We start from the raw sequence: 12,820 nt of genomic DNA on the forward strand, positions 1-12,820 counted from the left end.
ATGACCCAGGTGGATTTTTTAGGATGCACAAGGGAGAACAAATCAACTCCTGGGAATTTTCCTCTGACCTCCACATGTATTGGCACATATACACATCAGTACATAACAACATGTATAAGATCTGTATACTGTAAACTATGAAGTGCTAAATGGAAGGAAGATTTATATAAACAATTAAATATACTGTTTTCATAGATGGGTAACCCCAATATAGTAAAGGTTCTAGCCCATATTGGTCTTTTGGTTTGATATATTATCTATTAAATCTTACCAAGATTTTATAGGCATAGAAAAGCTTGTTATAAAATGTATTCTGGGTTAGCTAACATGGGATGACTCCAGCCTGGCTCTTATCCCTGTCTCAGCCTATAAATCCAGGAAATGTTTCTCAGGGGAAATTGGAACATTATTTTCTTCATCAGAAATTATTTACAGAGCAGATCACAGACTCATCCCCCTTTCCATTTCAGAACGGGGCCATAAACATCCCAGTGGAGTGTGTTAGGGACTAGCCAGTCTTCAGGATACTAAGTCTTGGGTACATACGAGGTCATGTGCTATGTCTTGCCCCCCCCCTAAAAAAAACCTAAAACAAACAAACAAACAAAAATAACAAAGGAATTGCTTTGCTCAGTGTAGAAACTTAGAATACAGAATGAATAGTAACCAATACGTCACTGTTATCAGACAGGTAGACAGATCTATGGAACAGAGATAAAACTCAGAAGTAGAGCCCAACAGATTGCTTGCTTGCTTGCTTGTCTATGTATTTAATGGTTCTGTGAATTGAACCTTGGTAGCACATATTAGGCCTCTACCTCCAAGCTGTAACTTTAGTCTCCAGCTGATTTTTGGTGACAGTACAGTTTCACTTCATTTGAAGAAGCATACCCTTTTTTATCAAGAGGCATCAAACAATTGAACATCCATACATACATCTCTAAGAAGTTGGAGAGATGGCTCAGTGGTTTAGAGCACTGGCTGCTCTTCCAAAAGATCTTGAGTTCCAGCACCCACATAGTGGATCACAAACATTTGTACCTCCAGTCCTTGGGTATCTGGTGCCGCCTTCTGGCCTTTGTGGGAACCAGGCACATGCAGGGTACACAGACATGTAGGTAAGCAAAAATCTATACATATAATAAAGTTTAAAAAACAATAAAAAGCATACCTGAGCCCAAAAATCATATCTTGTGCAAAAATATAGACTCAGGTGGTAGGTTTAAACATGAAACACAAAAGTATAAAAATTGTAGAAAAAATCGTGAAGAAAATGTTCAGAGTCTAGGGCAAGACACAGACTTAAGAATAAGCCACAAAACCATAGTCTATACTAAGCCAAGCTATGGGCGGGTCTCTGGCTTTCCTGTCTCCAACGTCTCCTCAGTCCAGCAGATTAGCTCATTTCCCTCGTCTAGTACCAGTCAGCCTGTATCTTCTGATAGGAGAATTGAGTCCATTGATGTTAAAAGTTATCATTGAAATATGTATGTTAAATATATTCTACAAGCCAAACCCAAAGAAAACACAGGGAGCAATGTTTAGTGCTGAGGAGAGGAGGGAACATAACAGTCAGACTGGAAAGATACAAAACCATATTATTACAACATAAAGTACTATCAAGAACAGAAACAGCACCAAAAATCAACACCACAGTGACAGGCTAGCTGAATGGATAAAGAAAAGAATTCCATCTGTAATTTATACATCTTAGCCTTAGAGATAGATATTACCTTAAGTTAAAAGGCTGGATAAAAGTACCAGTTAAATGGGACCAGTTAGCAGGCAGATGTCTGTGTTCTAATACCTGACAAAATAGACTTCAAATTAAAACTAATCAGAAGAGAACTTTATTCTAATCAAATAGTTAATCAAGAAGACATTACTATTCTTACCATATATGCACCAAAGTGGTACGTGTAACTTCATTTAAAGAAACAAACAAAACAAAAACTACTACTGGCTCTATAGGCACAGTTTCACATCGATTTATTAATAGAAGATTTTAGCACCCCAGTTTTCTCCCATAGACAGGTCAAATGGACAAAAACAGATAAAGATCAAAATTAATTGATACCTTGCATTAAATGGGCTTAATAGGTATATACAGAATAAGCCCTGCAGACAACAATAATATAATTCTATGTATCGGTCCACAGATGGTTTTATAGAATAAACCACATACTGGAACATGAAACAGGTTTGTTTTTTAAATTCAAAAAGATTGAAAATGCTCCTGGCATTCTACCTTACCACAGTGTAATAAAAATTGAAATAAAGGCACAAACTGATGTAGAGTAAACAACTTATTGAATTATGAATGGGTCAAAGAAGAAATGAAGAAAGAAATAAGAATTTCTCAGAACTAAATGAGAATGTAAACACTACATGAAAAGTCTGAGACATTGAAAGCAGTTCTATAAAGACAAGAAGAAACCAAATTCAAACCATTCTAAAATTCAGAGCAGAAATTATTACACATAATAGAAACAAAGAAAACAAACCAGAGTCAACAAATCTAAAGAGCTGATTTTTTTGAAAAGATAACTAGATCTACAGACCCTTGTCTTAATTAACCAAAGGTAATAAAGGATTACATATTAACAAAATGAGAAAGGAACAAGGAAATAAAACAACAGACACCAAAAAATATTAGAATATTACAGGGGAATACTTTAAAAACTTGTATTTCATTATAGCTGGAAAACCTAAAAGACATGATTAAATCTCTAGAATCAGCATCAGAGTCAGCAACCTAAACAGACCCACAACTAATGAAATTGAAATGAAAATAAAAGCCTTCCAGTTTAAAAAAAAATTAAAAGACAACAAAACCAAACAGTCCAGGGCCAGATGGAGTTACAGAAGAATTCTACTACACTTGGAAAAAGTATCTCTAGCCAATCCTTAAATTATTCAAAAGAATAGAAACTATGATGGTTTGTGTATGCTCGGCCCAAGGAGTGGCACTATTTAGAAGGTGTGGTCCTGTTGGAGTAGGTGTGTCACTGTGTGTGGGGGCTTTAAGACCCATCCTAGCTGCCTGGAAGCCAGTATTGTGCTAGCAGCCTTCAGATAAAGATATAGAACTCTCAGTTCCTCCTCTATCATGCCAGCCTGGATGTCACCATGTTCCAGCCTTGATAATGGACTGAACCTCTGAACCTGTAAGTCAGGCCCAATTAAATGTCCTTATAGGAGTTGCCTTGGTCATGGTGTCCACAGCAGTAAAAGTCTTAACTAAGACACAAACAAATAGAAACTCTCAAACTTCTTCTCAGAAGCCAGTATCACTCTAATATCTAAACAAGGCGTAACAAGAAAACTCCAGGTCAATACTCCTGATCAACAAAGACTCAAAAATGCTGAACTAAGTTTCTGCTTCCATTCCTTGGGTACTTGCCATATATTTGTACCCAGCCCTTCCTTACCCCACCCCTTGTGTCAGTCCTCAATACTAGAGCCATTCTCTATCTGGGAATGAGCTGACCATACTGGCCTAGGAATCAGGTGAGCAATCTTCATTCTCCTCCCTATGTCCTTCTTTCTAACTCCCCAGTCTTATTCCTAGCCCTTTAGCAGACCACTTACAAGGTCCTGTACTTCCCCTCTGCCTTCATTCCTTAGGGACTTTGTAGAACTTAACAGCAGATTCAACCTTCCTGCCTCACCATCCCCTCTGTGTCAGCCGCCAAGACCTGGAGGCACTCTTTGCTATGCTCATCCGAAGATCAGTCAGGTGGTTTTCAGTCTACTTTCTGTCCTCCATTGAAAACTTTTCAGTTTCTTCCCCAACCAGGCAGTAGATTACCTTCAAGGGCTATCTATCTTTTTCTGACTCCAATCCTGGGGATCTTCACCAAACTTCATAGCAGACCCAGCTTTCTTCCTTCCTGTGGGCTCTTTCAGTCCCTCTGTCTCATCTTCATTTCTTCAGTTCAACTCCTGATACCTAACAGCACATTTTACTCAGGACCCCAGTGACCATATCTGGCAGGGACTTCTATATTCCTTACCAGACAACCTGTAACCACCATATATGGTCCTGAGATCTAGAGAGAGAACTAGTAATGGAACATCCACCCAGTAAAGACAAGACCAAATAGATACAAATCCTAGAATCACAAGCATCCAGAACTCAGATGCCTAGACACCAGTGCAGAAACTCGAACATTAATAGTCAAGAGAATATGCCTCCATCAGAACCCAGTAACCCTCTTACAGCAGGCCCTGAGAAATGCAGTCATAGCTGAAGCACAAAACAATGGCTTCAGAATAGCATTTACAGAGATATTCAAGGACTTTAAAGGTGATATTAGTAAATTCTTCAATGAAGTCTGAAAATACAAAGAATGGAATAATTAATGAAAATAATTGAACCATGAAGGTAGAAATAGAAACAATAAAGAAAACCAAAACTGCAAATTAAAGTTTAGGAAGTCAAACAAACCTTAGAGGTAAGTCCCACTAACAGAGTATAACAAGTAGAAGAGAAAGTCTCAGGCTTTGAAGATAGAAGAATTGGATACTTTAGTTGAAGGGAAATCTGAGTCATTATAAACAGACCAAACCTACAAATGATAAGAATAGAGGAAGATGAAACCCAGGTTAATAAAAATAAAATATTTTCAACAAAACCATGCAGAGAATTTCCCTAATACAAAGGAGGTCTCTTTTCCCGTGTTGTATTCTGATTTTTAAAAAATTTTATATCATTATTTTTAGATGCCTCTCCTCCCTTCCCTTCCTCTCTTTTCCCCTCCTCCTCCTCCTCCTCCTCTTCTTCTTCTTCTTCTTCTTCTTCTTCTTCTTCTTCTTCTTCTTCTTCTTCTTCTTCTTCTCTCTCTCTCTCTCTCTCTCTCTCTCTCTCTCTCTCTCTCTCTCTCTCTCTCTCTCTCTTCTGTGTTTTGAGACAGTCTCTGTATATCCTTGGGTGTCCTGGAACTTAGAGACCTGCCTGCCTCAGCCTCTGGAGTGCCCAGTTACTACCTCTTGGCTGTGGATGACATAGAAAGATTACATGATTCCTTAGAGAAATGCTCATTCAGAGGTTGGGAAGGTGGGTGTACAGAGAGAAGCCTACAAAATTAATTTCAGTGTTATTATATAGGCCATTTTCTTTAATGTCAGTGCAATTAAGTTAGAAATTAATAAACTAGATTTGATGGTATATTTCTATAATCCTAGTCTTAAGGAGCAGGAAGATCCCTATAAATTTGACCCCAGCCTGTTCCACTCAGTGAATTCTAGGCTGGAGCTGCTTAGTGAGATTGTCTGGAAAATATCATCAACAACAAAAACACAAAGAGAAAAAAAAAAAAAAACAGTGAATAAGAAAGTAAAGTTTAATAGTTGTGAAGGTTTTTAAAACTCCTAGATAATTTGAGTATTAACAAGATCTCATCTCAGTCAGAACCTATAGAATTTTGTTAGTGGTGTTATATTTTAAACAAGGCAAGTTGAATTAACAAATATTAGGAATTCTAAAATTTTTATTTTGATTTGTTTAAACCTTTAAATGAAGTAGGTTGTTAGCTTTTTGGAAACAATTTCAAATTTGTAGTTTGGAAGTTAAAGTTGAAAGAATACTATAAAACCACTGTACACTAATGGTAGATTAGGATTTGTCTGAGTTTTCACAAGCAGTGCCAAAGGGATATTGTTTTTTCCCTACAGCAGACTAGGGAGCACACAGAGTTAATTTAACCTTTACTATTGGTAGTCTATTTTGTCAGGTGGCCAAGTATGCCATCTGAAGGCTACATGTATGGCTTAGTGGTAGAGTGTTTGCCTAGCATTTGCAAAGCCCCAGGTTCAGTCCCTGGTAACCATCTCATAACAAAACAAAACAAAATCAAACAGTGCCACCTACCATTTTCTTTTCATTGTATGTTAGTATGTAAGTATGTATTCTGTGTGAGGCCACTTGGGGTGTATAAATATCAGTGGCTTTGCCATCTATGAAATATTGATGGTTATTTGGGTAGTTACCAAGAAAGAATGTTATAAAAGTGGGAATGTGCTAATGACTTTATAAATATCGTTGTGTTTAGATGTGCTGGGGAATTTATATACAGAACAAAAGTTGATGTTATGCATGTATATGCAGTTTTCATTTTTTTAATCCTAATTTTGCTAATTTTTTTATCCTAATAACTGCTGTCATTAAATACATTCATAAATATTGGACCACAGAAGTATATTCAAATTTTAAGTTGAAAAGCTACTTGCTGTTAAATAATACTTGAAATAGCATAGTTACTATCTGAACAATTGGGTGCCATAAAATGGAAGATGGGAAGAATTCTTGTTTGTGAAATTCATGTACCAAGAGTTTAATCTCGACTGGCAAGGTGGTCAGGCAGTAAGCATACTTGCAGTTACTGGAGGCACAGGCCTGACTACCTGGATCTCATAAGTGGGGAAGAGAAAGCCAAATTCCCAAAGTTTTTCTCTGACCTCTTCCATATATGCACTGTGGCTCATGCCGCAAATAGTAATGACTCTGATGATAGTAGTAGTAGTATAGTAGTAGTAGTAGTCGTAGTCGTAAAGGAAGTAAATAAAAGTTTAGTCTGAAATGGTGCTAATTTACATGACAGTTAATATATTCTTATTATACCTTCAACTTGCAGTGAGGCATTGCTATGTTTCTGTTTGCTGTTCTTGCTGTCTTCTTAATAACTCCAGGCAGCTGTGAGCAATGGGTAGGTAGGAACTGCTTGGCGTGTAGCACTGTGCCCCAGGCAAATCCTCACAGTGTTGGTCAGAACAGGGTGCTTGGTGAACTGGGGTGGGATGACACACGGGCAGTGGAGTTAAACAGGTCATTGTTAATCCTGGCACCAAAGACAGCTTCTTAACAACAGCCTTCATGAGTTCTTAAGCTTTTGTTGATTGTCTTTCAGAACAAAAGAGATGAACACTTACTGAAAAAGAGAAATGTTCCTCAAGAAGAAAGCTTAGAAGATTCAGATGTTGATGCTGATTTTAAAGCAGTAAGTTACCTGTGTGTTTATAATGTGCCTGTAAACATTTTTGTTACAACCAGGGGAACATTATTTTAAATTTAAGAAAAAATTGATGATGGTAATGGTAAGGCATGTTAAATCATCACCAGATAGACTAATAAATAGTTTTGTTAATACTCTCTGCTGAACTATCTTTCTTTCTTTTTAAGCAAAATGTAACACTAGAAGCTATATTGCAGGTATGTTATTAATTTAATACTGTCATTCTGAAATGTTTTGAAATAGTTTCTTCTTTTCTTTTTTTCTTTTTTAATGTCTGAAATATACACTTGTTGTTGCAGAATGCCACAAGTGATAATCCCGTAGTCCAGTTGAATGCTGTGCAGGCAGCAAGGTGAGAGATGATCTGTACCTCCCCTGGATGTCACAGCTTACCGTGTAGAAGTGGGGTAGTGTGGTATGTTTATGTTCATAGTTTGGGAGCCATAGCAATTAATTTCTTCTTCTTCTTCTTTTTTTTTAATAGGAAACTATTATCCAGTGACAGAAATCCACCAATTGATGACCTAATAAAATCCGGGATTTTACCAATTCTAGTCAAATGTCTAGAAAGGGATGATAAGTAAGTTTGAATTTGCCTACTCACTTTCTTCAGTTAACTTAGAATTTAAAATTGATATTTTACCAAAGGGTTTGATGGTGTTTTGCATTTATTAAGCTTGGATTTGTTTTATTTTAAAGTTCCATAGACCAAACTCATGCCTTGAGCATTCAAAGCAGGTTCTCTGCCACTGAGCTATGTATCCTTAGCCCTCTGTTTTTTAAGGTGTTATATATTTCTTTTCTTCCTGTGATGGTATTTAAACATCACAAATAGTATTTGAGTCACCATTTGCCTGAGTCTATATATAGATTAGCCTCATGACTAGTCAGCATGAATGGTTTCCAGAACCATGTGGCTTGTCCTTACCCTGGGAATAGTCCAGCTGATCACTGACCCTTTGGCTAGTCTTTAATAGCACTCCAGCCATGGTCAGTTATCCCATGTCAGGTGAGGGCACTGTGTGCTTACCCAGAAGAGAAGGGGAGTGTAGTCCTTGGTAACACATTACCAAGCCATAGCCACAAGGTGTTTCCAACATTTATGGTGGATATTGGTAGTATAAGGTTGTTTTCAACTTGTTACCCCCCCCCACACACACACACACACACTGAGACAGAGAGACAGAGACAGAGACAGAGAGACAGAGAATGGGAAGGGTATGGAAGAGTATATAACTTAAAATTAAAGCTATGCTTTAGGTTGTAAAAGCTAATCTTGGAAAACTGCTATCCCAATTCTGTTATGTATAGACATCTCTCAGGGCTGCCCATTAAACTCCTTCAGTTTGAATTAACTTGGTTTGGAATCCAAAACTCTTTAAAACGAATACTATTTTTATATCTAGAACATATAGACTGAAAGGAGATATTTTGCTGAATTTCCAAGAAATTTTTAGTAGATTAAATAAAAATAGTATAGGGGTTGCCAGTAAAGGCTTTTTGTATAAAGAACACTTATGCTTCCCCAGTATCCTCTTTCTGCCTCTAGGCCTTAACTGTGTGTCTGCTAGTGCATCAAGATAACCTCATCTTATATCTACCACTAAGGCTCCTTTTTGGGTTTGGTTTCCGAATCTATTCCTCCCACTCCTGTCTGTTTGTTCCAGTCTTTGACATGAGATTTATTTGTGTGGATATGTCTGTGAAACAAAAAATAGGACAAAATATAAACAACAATAATTTTAGAACCATCACTTAAGGTGTGGTCGTGCTTTAGAGAACAGCTTCATGATTTCTCTTGGAAAGCTATGTTAACAGTGTAAAAGATCATGTTAGACTTACAGCCATATAGGCCCTGGTCTAAATCTAGACTTGGTGTTAACCAGAACACAACTGACTTTTTGAACCTCAGACGTTTTCATATGTAGAAATTAGGTGGTTGTGAGGAAATGTGCATCATTTATACAAAGTAGTCTGTATTGTTTATTTGCTTCATTCAGCTGTTTTTGTATCTTTCTTGTTTTTTCACATGACTTTTGGAAGATTTACCTTGGCCCTGCAAGTTTTATCTTTCCATTTTCTGGTTCATGGTCCCCATTTCCAGTATTTTGTCAACACTCCTTAACTGCTTATTAACATTTTCCACTTCCAGTTTGTGGTAGTACGTATGTTATCTATCACTTGTTGTCTCACCATCTTTTTAATGTTCCTAGCCCCCTGTCTGCCTCTCATACCTTCTATTCCTTGCCTTCTGCCATAATTGATGGTGTCAGCTCATGTCTATTCCATTTTCTGTTTACTCTTTCTGAAATGGAATGTGCATTTCCCATCTATACTGCTGCTATATTTGATCATTTCCTTACTTTCTTCAGTGTTAATATAGGCAGATTTTTCTTATTCCCTAGTTTTCAGATCAGTTTTTTGCTGGCTCTCTGCTTTCCTACTCCAGTGTTCTTTCTGTCATTATATTCTTCTGTCTGTGTTACTTCTTTTAATAGATCTGTCTTATACCAGTCTTTAACCACTTTTATCCATTTTACATGCCATTGACTCCGACTCCAATCCCTCCCTTCCCACCCCACTACTGGATCCTCACACAGGACAGGCAGGTATTCCTGTATGGGACTATATCTCTTGCCATAGCTTTTGCTTTGAGATGTGATCTTATTTGTTGTTGACCTGGGTGGGCCACTTTGAATTTGCTTTGTAACTCAGGCCATCCTTCACTTTCTTCGTATCAAAAATTTTACTGTTTTATTTTTCCCATTGTTTTTTCTTTTTTCTGTCTGTCTTTCTCTTTTTGGTCTCCCTCACCCCTCTTTTTCTGGAGACAGGCTTCTTAACGTGTATCCCTGGCTGGCCTAGAATTCACTATGTAGACTAGGCTAGCCTCCAACTCTATAAAGATCCATCTGCCAAATGCTGGGATTAAAGGTGTATGTTATCACGCCTGGCTTTACTCCCCTTCTCAATAGAATAAATTCTAAGTTCTGAAACTTAGAATTTGAGATAGACCGTGCTTCCTGCCCTCCAACATTTATGTATATAGTTTCATTTTTGTACACCCTTAACGTTCTTAATCGTCTCTACATCATTCCACCTGTGATATTCTTTTAAATGTAGGTTGTCAGTGCCTACCCTTTAAAATTCAATTTAGGAAAGCAAATTAGCTTTTTACTTTTTTTTGCTAGATCTACGACTGACTCATTATAATGCTTTATCTGAGGAATTATTCAGGTCTGTAATATAACAGTTTGTAATATAGCCCAGATGTTGTGTGGTGGACTCTGGTGGGTCCCAGTTTTAAGACTAGTCTTGAGTCTGCAGCTGGGATTAAAGTGAGATTGTAAGGGCCATGATTCGTTCATTAGATGTCTATGGGCAAGGGCGAGTCAAGAGATGTGTCTTATTGCTGACCCCTCAGTGGGCATAAGAAGGCAGCTGTAGTGACGCTCTGGGAAGCAGTCGGATGGTGAGGTAGACGTGATCTGTGCAGATGTGATGGATATAGCAAAGTGATACGGTGCTGGTTACATGTCTAAAAAGATTTCTTTTTTTTTTTTTTTTAACAGTCCTTCATTACAGTTTGAAGCTGCTTGGGCACTAACTAATATAGCATCAGGAACTTCTGCACAGACTCAAGCTGTTGTACAGTCTAGTAAGTCAAATCATTCCTTAAAAATGATTACAATAGTTTTTATACTAAAAACTGAATTTTACCTTAGAATATTTTGAAGTGGGTATAAATTTTTATGTTACTTTAATGCTTTTTTTTTTTTAATCTTTTCAATATTATTAAACTGTTACAAAATAATTGTAATTTTGGAACAAAAAAGAGAATAGACTTTATGTTTCTGGGTGGAGACCATATCATAGTAACAGGACTTGAATGTCTTATTTAGTACCTTGTAAGTATGCTGAGTAGCTTAGGCCTTTCATATTACAGCATATAGTTGTTTTGGAATAGGGTTTGGTGGGGAAGGTCTTGCTGTGTAACCAGATCTGGTCTTTGAGCTTTCTGTATAGTTCTAGCCTGACCTTAAACTCAGGATATTCCTGCTTCAGCATGAGTGCTGGCGTTACAGGTCTGTTTTGCACCTGGCTCACATACAGAGGTTAATTTTTTTTTTTTTAATTGTGAGACAGGACTTTACTATGTAGCCTTGGCTTATCTGAAACTTGTTATATAAACCAGGCTAACCTTAAACTCACAGAGATCAGCCTGCCTCTGCCTCTGAGCGCTGGGATTAAAGGTGTGTGCTCCACATCTTGCTTATTTCAAGTAAGTTCCTATGATTTTGTAACTGAAGTTACTACAGCTCTTAAAACCTTTTCCAACTTGGTGTTGTAGTAGTGGACATGTTTTAATAAAAATTAGGAGGTAAAGTTAACTATATGGCATTTTATTTTCACTGTTCCATTTTAAACTGAATTTTCCAGTGATGGGAATAAAAAATACCTTGAATATTAATTTTTAAAAAGGTTTTGGCCATGTGTTCTCAGTTGTCCTCCTAGATGAAGTGGGAGAGAAAGCATGTATACGATGTTCACAGAGCATCAGGTCATAGTTTCTCAGTTCACTATTAGTCGGTCAATACAGTATATGGAACTGAATACTATTTAACAGTCTAGGAGAATAATGCAATGATAGTGTGAGATAGATGAACTTGAAAGTTCCGAAGTGAAGGAAGCCAGACATTTAAAAACAAAAGTCATGTGCCTGTGATTTCATTTCTCTGAAATGTCCAGAATAGACAAGTCTGTAGAGAAGGCAAGCTTTTTAATGATTGCCTGGATTTTGGGGAGCTGAGTAACAGACCAGTAAATGGATGTTGATTGCTAGAGATGGGAGAGCTCTTCAAGGGGTGATGGACATGTAACGCTGGATTGTAGTAGTGATTGTAGGTCTTCAATACAGTGATACATTCTGCTGACGTTTGAATTATTTGTAATAAAAAAGTCAAGTGTCTAGTGTGCAGGTAAAGCTAAATAGTGTAGAGCTAGCACAGAGTAGAAGTTTAAGAAAAAGTGAACTTAGGCTGAAGGTAGGAATAAGGTATAACAGAATAAGAAAGTTAGGTGTAGAGAGATGGCTCCACAATTAAGAGCATTGGCTGCTTTCCCATATGCAGGCAGGTTCCATTCCCATATACATGGTAGCTCATGGCCATCTCTAACTATAGTTTTAGGAAACTAGACACCCTCTTCTGGCCTCCATAGGCACTTGTGGTACAAAGACATATACATGTGGGCAAAACACCCGTGCATATTAAAAAAATAAAGAATAATAAATACGATTGCTTTAAATGATTTGGTAAATCTGATTAATTGGTTAATACTGTCTTAGGCATTGGAATTACATTGAAAGTAAGTATTATGCTTTAAAAAATACATGTTTGGGATAGGAACTTTTTAAAAAATCAATTACAGGGAAGATTTTGTGCTGCTTTTTTTTTTTAAGTTAATGGCATAATAGCATGCTTTAGGTTCTGTTTGATGTTGTATTGCTCAACTATTACCAAGTTAAAAGTAGTGATACTACTTATTTTTATGTATCCATGCCAAATTTGTGCAGTGAACTATAATTGGACAATTATAGTGTGTATCTGACTCTTGAATATTTTATTAACTTATCTGGATACGTTAGATAACCCAGTTTTTCTTACATACAGATGCAGTACCACTTTTTCTGCGACTCCTTCATTCCCCACATCAGAATGTTTGTGAACAAGCAGTGTGGGCGTTGGGAAACATTATAGGTAAGTTGAATTTAGGTTTGAAAGGCTTTAGTTTGAGAATCTTAAATT

At 37.1% G+C, this 12,820-nt stretch overlaps 1 protein-coding gene across 1 annotated transcript in view; it reads left to right on the top strand.

The window, feature by feature from the left end:
- Window positions 1–12,820, top strand: part of Kpna3 (karyopherin subunit alpha 3) — a 68,087-nt gene that overhangs the window by 38,210 nt on the left and 17,057 nt on the right. Inside the window, exons 3-8 of the mRNA XM_034497927.2 lie at window positions 6,909–6,998; window positions 7,181–7,210; window positions 7,313–7,365; window positions 7,498–7,593; window positions 10,586–10,671; window positions 12,686–12,772. Coding sequence (XP_034353818.1) covers window positions 6,909–6,998; window positions 7,181–7,210; window positions 7,313–7,365; window positions 7,498–7,593; window positions 10,586–10,671; window positions 12,686–12,772 — 442 coding nt within the window. The remainder of the gene's footprint in view (window positions 1–6,908; window positions 6,999–7,180; window positions 7,211–7,312; window positions 7,366–7,497; window positions 7,594–10,585; window positions 10,672–12,685; window positions 12,773–12,820) is intronic.

This window comes from Arvicanthis niloticus, chromosome 3 (assembly GCF_011762505.2).
Source record: "Arvicanthis niloticus isolate mArvNil1 chromosome 3, mArvNil1.pat.X, whole genome shotgun sequence".
NCBI lineage: Eukaryota > Metazoa > Chordata > Mammalia > Rodentia > Muridae > Arvicanthis > Arvicanthis niloticus.